General features: G+C 35.4%; 1 protein-coding gene across 1 annotated transcript in view; it reads right to left on the reverse strand.

Annotated features, from left to right (window-relative positions):
- The window catches only part of LOC113066391 (cytosolic carboxypeptidase 4-like), a 120,103-nt gene that overhangs the window by 12,407 nt on the left and 94,368 nt on the right, over positions 1-13,328 (reverse strand). Inside the window, 3 exon segments of the mRNA XM_026238298.1 lie at positions 2,714-2,890; positions 4,116-4,247; positions 5,716-5,845. Of these exon segments, the coding sequence (XP_026094083.1) occupies positions 2,714-2,890; positions 4,116-4,247; positions 5,716-5,845 (439 nt within the window).

Below are 13,328 nucleotides of genomic sequence, written 5' to 3' on the forward strand. Positions count from 1 at the left end.
TTTCTGAGATTGACATGCTAAATGGCAGACTAACCCAGTTTACTCTAATTCATTTCGTTCACGAACGAGATAAGCTATGTACCAGTTCATTTAATTCACAAACAACATGTATCTGTTCATTCAGCTCGTTCACGAACGACATGGGTACCAGTTCAGTCATTTCGTTCACAAACGATCTCTAGATCTAGTTCAGACTCATATGAAACTCGTTCACTGAAGGGTGTATTCGTTCACTTCATTCAACAAATCACATACTCTGTCACATCTCATACTCAAAGGCTATTGGCTCGAGGTTGAGTAATTCTTTGACAGGATTAAATTGTTTTTACCCATTTCACTGAGCTGCGCATGCAATGCTTATAGCGCCGCGCTGCTGTGGAGGGAGGAACTTCACTGAACGAGAAATAGGAGTTAGTGGATTATATTAACAAGAACGATTCGTTCAACTAAAAGATTCGTTCAAAAAGAACGATTCGTTCACGAATGACACATCACTAAATAAAAATAACATTAATAATAATACGTCTGGTTAACATTTGTAATTTTCTAAAATGTAAAATATACTATTTATATGATATTTACAGTACTTTGTATAAGCCCCTTTGTGTGTGTGTGTGTTTTATTAACATTTTTATTAACATTATATTCATCCTCTCAACTGATGAAGTTTTCTTGTATATATAATACAATGACACATAAGGACAAAACAGTAGATTGAGCTATAACAGAAATTGGATTGCAACCACAGTTGGATAAATCCAAGTCGAAGTTCTTGTTAGTCAATCCTGTTTTACTGAGGAAAGAATAGGGCTGCTCTCAGCTTACGTCCACCTGTTAGCTGGTGCAAATCCTGTCTCTGTGAGCTACATGTACAATTTTGACAGGGAATAAGGATTTCAAACTTAATAAAATTTCTCCCTCTAGAGCTGACATTCTCATATCAGACCTTATTCCTTAACCATTAGCACATTCCGAAAACATTTTTCTCACTTGCAGAACCTTTAAAGGTGGTTCATGGTCAAGAGTAATTCGGCACCCTGTCCTTTATTAAAGGGCTGCCAGACCTCCCAGAACGTTTGCAAATGTCACTGCACTAGAATCACTCTACTTTGACTAAATACCACCTGCCAGTTTCTCTAATGTTACCAAGTCTGGCCGTGTATAACACTATTGGTTGCTAAGCTAGTTTGAGTTCCAAACTTTAAGTCCCTTTGAAGGAAGAGTTTTCTAAGACTATGAAAGGTTTTCTAAGACTATGAAAAATTTAGCATTACATCACTTGCTCACCAATGGATCCTCTGCAGTGAATGGGTGCCGTCAGAATGAGAGTTCAAACAGCTGATAAAAACATCAAAATAAACCACAAGTAATACACACAACTCACTTAGAAATGTTTTGGACTGTTTTCACTTGTAAATGGTCACCTTTCAGAGAAAGAAAAGTATGTATAAAGGACTTTTATTAGCTTTACACTTTACAAGATGTTAATTGATAGACCGCAGTTGTGTGGATTATTGTGATGTTTTTATCATCTGTTTGGACTCTCATTCTGATGGTACCCATCCACTGAAGAAGACTTTATATTTGTTCCCTCTGCTTCTCATACTAGCAACCAAACCAAGTAAAACATCTGCATAAAATGTACATAGACTTAAATGAAAAAGAAGAAACTTCTGAAAATTAATTCTCAGGGAAGCTAATACACAGGTATCTGGTCTATGATCGGAAAACCGCATGTGGCTAAATAATCAGGTTAATGAATGATTATTAAACTTGTAAATGGAGGAGAGGATGAGTAGATACTGAATACCTCAGACAGCATCATTAAAGAAGATGAAGACTGTGAGAAGGCCAGATGGAGAATGCCAAGGGATGAAAAGAAGGTCGGATTTAAGCTAGGCTTGAGATGGTGCTCTTGCAGCTGAATAGTTCAAAAATGGACTGTGGTATGCTTCAGCAAAAATATAAAAGTTACATTGTATGAAAATAAATGAAAAGGTCTTTGACTATAATGTAGGTCTCGATATGAGAATACTCTTCTCCATCATTTGATGCCATGATAGCAAGAAAATATGTACTGGCAAAAGTCTGGGGTCACTAAGATTTTTTTTTTTTTTTTCTTCAAAGAATACAGAAGAAAATTAATCAGATTCCAGCAAAATATTAAACACCACAACTGTTTCTGAATAACAATGTGACAATGAAGACTAGAGTAATGGCTGCTGAAAATTCAGCTTTGCCATCACAGGAATAAAAGACATTTAAAAATATATATATAAAAAATAAAGATTTTTAACATTGTAAAAATATTACACAAAATAGCAGTTTATACTGTGTTTTGAGAGCCCTGCCTCAAACTTCTGAATGGTAGAGTACACAAGTATTTTTTAATAAAATAAATAAATAAATAAATAAATAAATAAATAAATAAATAAATAAATAAATAAAAAGACTGCCCTTTATATTAATTGCATGCAAATTGGGTTTTATTTTGTGAATTACGATCTTAATTCACATATAAAAAAAAAGAAAAGAAAAAAATGGCACAGTTAGCATTTAGCATGTGGTTAGCAACGGTTTTATGGCAGGTTAGTGAATAAGACTATATTTGTGTTATAATGCTGCATGCAAAAATGAGTGCAACCTTTTAGTGACCTTTATCAAAACTATAGGAAAGTAAAATTAACTAGTCATTTCAGCTAAAAGGCCTAACCTTGTAGATGCCGTGATTGCAGCCATTGTAAGTGCTTTCCATGGTGTAGCTTCGGAGGACCCCGATCTCCCTCCAAACAACCACTCGTGCTGTGGATGCCCGAGACTTTTCCACCAGATAGTTGCAGCTGTTGAAGGAGAACGCAGGAGCTATTCGGTCCAGAGTTTTAGCGATAGTCTGTCAACACAAACAATGTATGAGTTTTGAAAAATAATCATGCATTTCATTGTATTTGCATTTTTATGCCACTGTTTTCAGTTCTAGTTTTGTGTATATTTAGTTTAAGAGACTTCTTTGCATAGATGGCAGACATCAGTCAGACAGCAGCTAGGGATGCAATATTTTCCACATTACAGATTCCACAGATTTACATATGCCTTAAACGATCCTTTAACTCAATTCGCCACAGCCTGTGTGTTGGGGAGAAACTTCCTTCAGCAACAAACTTCAAAAACTGTCTCACAAATAAAAGTTTAATGTAGGATGGAAACAACTGTGCCAATCAGAAAACAATAAATGAGACAAAAAAGTATTTTAACTGTATGACTGGATATATAATGATAAAATAATGACACTAAAACATATCATGCATTGTTGGCTCTTCCTGTGGGAGCAAAAATAGATTACGGAGATACAGCAATAGCTGTAAAACAATTGCAAGGCTGCTCTTACATAGCTCAGGAGATTTAATTGAGTTTTTAGTGGTGTGACTTTGAAGAACTTTGTTTCAGATGATTCTCCTAAAATAGGAGCAATAAAAATAGAAACAAATCAAAATGAATGTACAGTAAGAGTACAGAGCTGTAAAATGAATGCGGGTAACAGACTACCATTCACAAATTTTTGGACAGTAAGTTTTTTTTTTTTTTTTTTTACTTTAGAATTTAATACTTCATTCATCAAGTTTGCATTAAATTGATCTAATTGATTCTATTTCAAATAAATGCTGTTCATTTGAACTTCCAGTTCATCAAATAATCCTTTAAAAAGAAACACAACCGTTTTCAATATAGATAGTTATTAGAATAATTATATTCAAATGAATTCTGAAGGATCATGACACTGAAGAATGAAGTACTGACTACTGAAATTTCAGCTGTCATCAAATGAATAAACTGGATTTTATGATTTATTAAAACAGAAAACAGTTATTTGAAATCTTAATAATATTTTAAAATATTGCTGTTTACAATACAACCGTGTTAACTCTGATCATTTTGGAATTTGATAAGAAATGATCAAGGCCATATTGAAATCAGACTTTTAATTGCAGACTGGTATTTTGGCAAATCAGCGAACATTTTGAGACATTACTGAGACTATAGATTTCATTGTGACTGGAGCCAAGTGATCTGTAAAACTTTCTTAGGATAAAAACTCAGATTATAGGCAGTAAGCACACCCTGTATCCCGGGTCTTCTTTCAGGGAGGCTGTGTTAATGGGAGAACCAGATTGCCACAGGGTTTCCTTCATACTGCAGCCATACAGAAACACATTCTTCTTCCTGGAGTGACCATGGTAATCGCAAAACACCTGTGGAATGTGATAACACAGCATATAGTGAAACAGCAAGATTATGTTGTATTTCTGCATCTTTGTAAATGAATAATGGCCAAGGAGGTCACACTGTCAGGCGAAAACAAAGGTGTCTTTTTTTAGCTTTCCTGACACGACAGCAATGCAACGTTAACTTTAGGCCGGGTCAAAACTAATTAATCTTGGGAAACAACAAGCAGACACGTACAACAAGGGGAATTAAATGCTAGACAATGCAATGCATTTTTGCCTCTAATTCAAATTTAGTCTTTTAACAGTGTGGTCGCTAAATGGAGACATTGCATAGCGATGAACCTTTTTGTAAAGGCTCAAAAAAAGGGCTCCTTCCTCATTCGTTAATGGCACAGGTCACGTTTTTTCCACTGTAGTTTCTGGGGAAATGACAATGTTCCTTTGACCAGGTTCGGTGCATAATTATTACTGTGATCAAATAAGAATTATGGCGTAATTTATATGTAAATCTGGCTAATTGTATCAAAGCACTCGAGCTAACACTAATGTTCTTTGATTCTTCGCAACAGGTAATTCCTGCTTAATTACAGGGCTGACAATGGTCATTTCCATGCTATTCTGAATCAAATTCATTCATTTAATTGAATGAATTATTTTAAGCAAGAAGTACAAATGTAGCTTTCGAACAGTAAGCATCAGTTTGGCTTATGACGTCTTAGAATGTTTGACCATTTTCAATAGTATTCTCTCAAAAACTACTTTTGTTGCTTTGTTTCCCCCTTGACTTACACAGTGGAATGGGTCCATTACTCTATTTCCTGAGAAGCATTTCAAAAAGGACAGGGAGTGTATAGAGACAAAATAAAACTTACAAGTTATTCTTTAGTGCTCTAACAGCATCAGGGAAGTGATCGTCTAAGGTTACGTATGCAACCCTGGTTCCTCTCATACTGTGCCCATAGCGTTCAACGCTCGTTTTCTTATCTCAGGGAACCGAGGTTATGTTAGTAACCAGAGCATTCCCTTGAGGCATAACAGTTTAAGTTTGTATGGAAACTTGAAATGACATATTGTGAATTACTACAATCCTGTGTGTATGTTTATATCGGGATTGTGCACCATCTGTGTCTTTGTGTGCATGGGTCACATTTAGTAAATTAAAACTTTTTTAAATAGGAGCAATGGTAATGTATCTGGTCACACATTATGTCAGTCATGATTTTATCACTTTAAGTAGTATAAGTAGTACTATCGCTATAAGCAGTCATTTCAAATTGCAATTGTATCCTGATAAACAACAAAGCACTTAGATCCATCCAGGCCTGCTTCACCCTATATGGTCTTAAACCCATATTTATGGATTTGGTCACCCCTGACCTGCATTTAAAATGGGAAAGCTCCGAGATCATGGAGCAATTTCCAGTGAGCCCCTCATGGAACTTTAGGATTCAATAGGTCAGTTACAGAGCAGCGAGATTTTATGGAAACTTACCATTGGAGTCCTGCCTATGCTGTTGAGGTAATAAAGGAAGCCTTTGGCGTGGTAAATTGTGGGGCTTAAAGTAGGGTCCGGCTTCAGCCACTGTCTGTTGAGGTCCTCCGCTGTGAGAGAACAGCGATTACTGAAATAAATCAAAAGAAAAAAGGGATTACAAAGAACAGAAAGTCATCTTTAAACTAACTAAAAGTCCAATTTGGATTTCATGAACTCTTTAATGCATTTCCAGGGATCAAATTAAAATCAAAAACCATCTTTGCGATCCAATATCTGATTTAGCTTACCCGTTTGTTTGAAGACAAGATGACCAATCTGTCTATCTCTGTGCATGCCTGTGCATCTGTGTGAATGTTAAAACGCTGGAATTGTGACGTTCCCATATCAGCGTCTACCTTTACAGGTTACTGAAAGGTCGGTGGTGAGCAGAGCTATCTAGCGCACCACACAACCAGTCTGTTGATTAGAGAACAAGCAGCAGCTGAGCTTTATCTCCTAACAAAATCCTACTGACATTTGGAGGTAGCTTGGCAACTACAGACTTCCCCACATTCAGTTCCTGAAAGCCAATTATAAGACACAAATGTTCAAACATTAGCAAATTGATAAGCCATGTTTGAAACGGCTGAGCGTGACTGTTGAGTCTCTGATCACAGGTGCTCTGTGTGATGATTCGGTGTGTGCTTTCTTTGGGCCATTCTTGGTCCTGTATGAATGGAAGCATGACGTAAAACACAGTCGCCATCTGAAAATACATTTACAGTAAAATATACTGGCTTTTTATCAAATGCTATGTCTGTTTTCATAGACATCAATAATGGCTGCGTAAAAACAAGAGATGGAAGTTGCAGTCTTCTTTCCATCTGAACAGTTTGTTCAACCAGACTGGTTTCAGAGTATATTGGCAACTGGACTAAGATGCCTTTAGGTACATTAAAAATTAACGGAAACCACAAACAGAACCACATGACTATAAATACAACCCACTTTTTAAGGTGTCTCAGAAAAGCTGTTCTCAGCTCACTGCTGAAGTAGTTCAAGCAAAGGGCCACAATCTTCAGAGAATTTCATTTTAAACAAAAATACCATATTTCTTGGGGTCTTGAGACAAGCAAATTACTGTATTTTTGAGGCGACAAAACATGGTTTTCCGGAAAGTTTACAGTGCACCCCAGGGGGGGCAGCAAAGCAGAAATGGCAAGAAAATTGCTCTACCCTACAGCTGTCTATAGTTTAAAGTGCACCATTGTGGAGAAAATAAGAAAATCTGAAATACTGGATGTCAGTTGAGATGATTTGAGAGTTCAATAGAGTTTAATATTACCTGTCTGTCTGTTCAAGCCATGTTTACACTAGGCAATATCTGACTTGGATTTCCAACTCATCGTGTCATTATGTATTCATTGCCGGATATCTAGATTGTAAATATTTAATGAACCAAACTGAGGCTTCTGCTATGAACAACATCAGTGTCTTCATGTTTTTTCCTCTCATTTTGGGGGGAGGGCTCCATTTTGTTCTTGACAGAAATCATTTATGAACACTTCTCTGCTCTTGCGTCTGATGACAACTGGAGGTGGAACAGTATTTTGTCCCCTTTCATGGCTTCCCAAAAACTGACAGCCCTTCTAACACGTCCTGCTTTTAAAATGTCTACTTTTCAATATTTCACCCAGTGCACTGCAGTGCATGACACATTTTGCAAGTAGCCCAAAGCAGCCCTGGTCTCAAAGGCCAACAAATCATTCAAATGATAGTTCAGGTTTAATAAAAGAAATTAAATGATCAAATGGCCATTTGACTCCACCAAACCTCAAAAACAGAACACTCAAATTATAATTTGGACTCCATTTATTTCACAATAGAACCAAATGAGAATTTGACTCCCCCCACTTCAAAACATAAAGTTACCTGGGCATTTGTCTCCGTCCAACTCAAAAACAATGGCTGCATGCATTAAAACTGCATGGCTCAATTGAACTGAAAAGCCTTCATGTAAACACCTTCATTGATCCGACTGAGGTCAATCCGATATAAATTTCAAGCAGATTAGAAAGAGTGGTGTAGACTTTTTCTAAACCGAACACTAGATGATAACTTTGCCTCCACCCATCTCAAAAACTAAGCCCTCAATAACTGTGACTCCACCCACATCAAAACAAAAAACTCACTGTGCTCTACACTCTCACTCACCCTCTTCAAAAACTATGTCTATACATTCCACCCTCTGCAAAAACAATGTCTAATGGGAAGTTGACCCAACCTCAAATATAGAATACTCACATACAATTACGTCAATTTTGACGCTCATTGGGTATTTGACTCCAACCACCTCAACTACAGAATGTCTAATGGGCATTTGACTCCACCCAACCTCAAACAGAACACTCTACAATAATTGTGACTCCACCCACCTTAAAACAATGCTCATTAGGCATTTTTCTTAAACTACCTCAAAAACAGAATGTCTAATGTAAATTTCACTCCACCCACCTCAAAAACCAAACAGACAATGATAATTTTGACCTCATCAGCCTCAAAACAAAGCACAGGTTGGGCATTTGACTCCACCCATCTCAAATACAGAATATCTAGTAAGACTTTGACTCTATCCATCATAAAAACACAATTTTCAATTTCAATTTGGACTTCACCAATATTAAATGTAATGAAAGCAATCCTGGTCTACAAGGTGTAGGATTAGCATATATATCATGGTTTCAAGGGTGCTTATCAAAAAGGAATCGACTCATGTAAAATATGGGCATTTGACTCCCAACTCAACAAAACACCTAATGCTAATTTGACTATTTAACTCCACCCACCTTAAAAAGCAGAATCCCAAAATATCACTTATACTTCGCCTACCTCAAAAACTCTACAACTGACACAACGAGACTTCACAAACGAAATACCCATGAGACATTTGATTCCGCCAACATCAAAAACATCCAATCAAATGCCTCCTGACTCATTGTCCAAAGCAAACACGTCACACTCCAGCATGCAAATGCTAACTGCTCTAAAAACATTTAATTCACAGTGGGCGAGAGGTAGTTAAGGCTTTAATTAAGAATACTATTGTTCAAGCATATACGGATTATAATACAATCATTATTTATACACTTTATGATCCAAAAACTTAGAATGAAGCCATTAACGCAAGTCACTCCCCCTTTATAATCACCCGCTGAAAAATAGAAAAGCATTTGATGCTCACTGAGACAAGAAATGACAGAACAGTGGGAGTTTTGGAAAGAAAACTATATCTTGTACATTTGTTCACATTAACTATTTATAAGGATATGAAATGGCTGACAATGAGAGGAATCCACGCAAGTATCACCTCAGAGAGGAACAGCGGTCGCTGTAGTGCTCTGTTGACCAGACACATTACTTCATCTAGACAGGAGTTACAGTTTACACTCAGTTCAGCTACAACATAGATAAATAAGAAAAGGGGGTGATTATCAAGGCCCCATTTCTCTCTTACAGCCACATTCGTCCTATCCCAATCTATTTTATTGGTCTTAGGTGTAACTGCTAAGCATTATGCAGTGCGTTATAGACCCTGTATAATTTGCTTATGATCACGATTAGGAAAGGGTACACAAACTATTTCTTGTGCCACCTGATGCAACAATAATCCCTGAAATCGATAAGCAATCCTGGAGTTCCTTAAACGGTATTATTTTTGGTGTGCAGCACTTATGCAGTGAGCTTTGATGTGTTATAAAATGTTATATATATATATATATATATATATATATATATATATATATATATATATATATATATATATATATTTATGTTTTCGTGTACTATTAATTTTGAGCAGGTTTATTAAAAAAATTAATCAATATATAAACAGTGGTATACATTATAAATAACAATTAAAACAAATGAATATTAGTAAAAATAAATGTATTATCTATCAGTCGATAATAGATAGATTGATCGATAGATACTATAAATAAAAATACTAAAATACTATAAATAGAATTATTTCAGTTAAATATTAAACATATGAATACATATAACTATTATATTTATTAATAATATTAACAAAATATGTAATAGTCATCTTATTAATGCAATTTAGTATATTTTAAAAGTAAAAAAAAAAATATTAAAACAGTAAAAAAAAAACAATAAATAATAATAATAATAATAATAATAGTAATAATGAATACATAATTTCTTTAAATCAATTAATTTATATAATTATTATTTCTAATTAAATATAAAATATATAAATCAATATACAAATTGCACAGTTATACTGTTTTTTAACTATTTACACAGTTATATTGCACAGTTATATTGTTTTTTAACTATGTTTTTTAACTATTTATTTTTAACTATTTACACACATGCACACATTACATAATATAAAATAATATAATAAAATATATTAGTCTATATTTAAACCATAACCTACATTTATTCATTAATGATATTAATTAAAATATTATTACAATAATATGAAGATTTTTTATATAATATAATATAATATAATATAATATAATATAATATAATATAATATAATATAATAATCATTTGTAAGTTAACAAAAAAAAAATGGTTGACCATTACACCATTAATAAATAATAAATACACGCATCTTATTCGGACTGTTGTAATACTCAATTACAGACTGTTATAATATTCACACACTTGTCTTTGGGTGACAGTAAAGTGAAATACGGCTCTCATAAGCCAACACTAACCCCATGAAATCACACACTATTATACTGTGTGTGTGCGCACATACAGACACTTCCTGATCAACTTACTGAACCAGGACAGTTCAATTTACTCCCATGGTTACAGATAGATCAGTTGGATCAGTCTCGATAGCTTTTCGTCGCATCGGCTAATGAGGTTATATCTCCGTTTTCTACTCAAATCTCCATCAGCTGGAGATGGGCACAATCAGTGACGTTTAGTCGAGTGAAAAGTAGTGTGAGAGAAGAGGGGAAAAAAAGGAAAAGAGGTGAAAGTTGTTAGAATAGGGAACTGGATTTTTCCACAAAAAAAGGGATACTTTGAATGCAACACTGATTGGTCAATGGTACCATAAGAATGTATGAAGTACAGAACTCTATAATCGCTAATATAGCTACATGACTTACTGTATCACCTGGTTCACCTTTATGTTTTAAAGTATAAAACAACGAGGGTACTCGTAACTGCATGGTACAACAAAAACAAGGAGGACAAGTCGGTATTTAAAGTGTTTGGTGGGACACAAGGAACTTCCATTAACGGGTAGAAATGTAAAAGTGGCACGGATGAAAGAGGCTGAGGTGAGAGAAAAAGCTGCCGACTCTGTGAGCCCAGATCTGATGATGTAAACCCTTTCTTCCACACATCTCCTCTGACTCATCTGTACTTAAGGGAACGGTTGTCTCTCGGTTCACCTTCAAGCCGAAAGTACAGTGTTTTTTTGTATTTCAGCCATCAATAATGGATAGTGCTGTTGGCTATCGTTTGATTCATGAAGAGAAACCTGCAGGCCAGTTTTGACAAGTTTCCTCTTCAGTTGGTGAATAAAGGTCTGTTCACATCAAGTTCAATGATTCTCAACAATATAGTGGGATTTTTTCAGGTTTAAACAAATCATTTTTGGATCTTTGACTCATTCACAGAAGTCTCTGCCTATAGGAGCTTGTTTTTTTCTGCATTCGAAGACTGAGAATAAGGTGCTCACTGGTTACTAGCTACAGTAACCTACAGAAATGACCAGAGAATGAATCAGTAAAGATATAAACAAATCTTCAGTGAATTATTGAACAAATCTGAATCAATCTAAGGTGAATGGAATCAATAGAGTTGCATTACAAAATGAATCAGTGAACAATAAATCTTTAGCTAATGGAAACAAAAATATAATTCATAATGAATCAGTGAAGAAATTTAAACGAATCTTCGGGAAATAGTAATAAAAACAGTCAAGATAGAAAATGAATCAGTATGTGTGGAATATAATCAAAAAAGTAAAGGTGAAAAACAAATGTGAATGGATCTTTGGTCAGCAGAATCAAGAGTTGTTTTTTTCAGCCACACGGAATTGATAACACATTAAACATACACTGTATTGTTTTAAAAGAATGTAACTATGCTCTACCTTTATATTCACACTTTCTTATCGGTGAAGGGACAAGCAAGCGTGAAGTGTGTTTGAAAAATGAATAAAGTGAGATGTGACTGTAATGGTATATAACTGTGAAGTGAGGCTGCAAGATTATCATGTTTATAATGACGCTCCATTCAACTATGAAACTACAGGAAGACAGAATGATGAATCATTAAATGATAGGCGTTATCCCCTTGAGGCAGAGTATTGCATTTAGTGTGTTTAGAAATGCAGATTTTTGAACTAAAGTAGCTTACAACGGTGCAAACTTAACTTAACTTAATTTAGAAGATTGTACATGATGGTAAGAAATTCATAAATAAATTAATGGGTTATATAAATGAATAACAATTTTTAATCAATAAAGAAAACTGATTTCAGTTGTTCTGCTAACTTTTCTGTATGTCTCTCTGGGAATCTGTCATGTTTCAGTGCGTCAAAAATAGAAGTGTTACAAAACAGTCTTTGCTTAGTGATGAATGAATTGCTTAGTTTAGAGACAGTAAATCTTTTGATATTCTATTATTATCATTTTAAATCTAATTAATGACCTCCACTCTGACGCTCTGCATCATTTTAAGCAGAGGGAACAATCTGTCTCCCCGGTGAATAGTGTAGAGTGTTACTGATTGACTCTGACTCTGCCACAGAAAATCAGAGGAAAAGAAAATGGGGCGCCATTTTTCATAAACAACACAACAGGGACAGTGGAGAGAAGAGGAAAGCATTAGCCGAACCTTGAGTTCTCATCACAACAGATTATGAAAGAAATGTTCAAGGTCACAGACGGATTTGAGTACAACAATAAATTTAGAGCCTGTGAAATTTACAAACAAATGTGTTCATAAAGAAAGCACTGTGTTTACATAATGTATGCAGTTTGACAGAAGCATCAGACTACCTCAGACTTTTGAGCCAAGTGGATTTTAAATACAATTTAAATGCAAAATAATATTTTTTTTCGAGTATGGCTCTGTGTGACGTTAGATGGAGCGGAATTTCCTTATATGGGTCCTAAGGCACTTCTGCCGGAAGAGCGCGCGCTCCAGTATAGCGAGGCTGAGCAGCACAGACATTTCACTGATCAGAGCGATTCACTGATCAGAGCGAGAGCGTCGCGAAAAGTCACAAAAGAAGTGTGTTTTTGGTTGCCAGGGCAAGACAAACCTGCACAGATTACCAAAAAAAAAAAACAGCATTAAGGGACCAGTGGATGGAGTTTATTTTTACAGAGCATCAACGGAGTTGTGCAAGTGTTTTTGTTTGTTCCCTGCATTTCGAAGATGCTTGTTTTACAAACAAGGCCCAGTTTGACGACGGATTTGCGTATGGTTTATTTCTTAAGGATGATGCAAGTGTGTTGGAACCGCAGGCGGTGAGTAAAACTGCTTCAAATATCTCTGCCTCCTTGTTAGTGCGTCCGCCTCTCATGCCGAGACCCGGGTTCGAGCCCCTCTCGGAGCGAGTGTTG

This window comes from Carassius auratus, chromosome 50, assembly GCF_003368295.1.
Source record: "Carassius auratus strain Wakin chromosome 50, ASM336829v1, whole genome shotgun sequence".
Classification (NCBI taxonomy): Eukaryota; Metazoa; Chordata; class Actinopteri; order Cypriniformes; family Cyprinidae; genus Carassius; species Carassius auratus.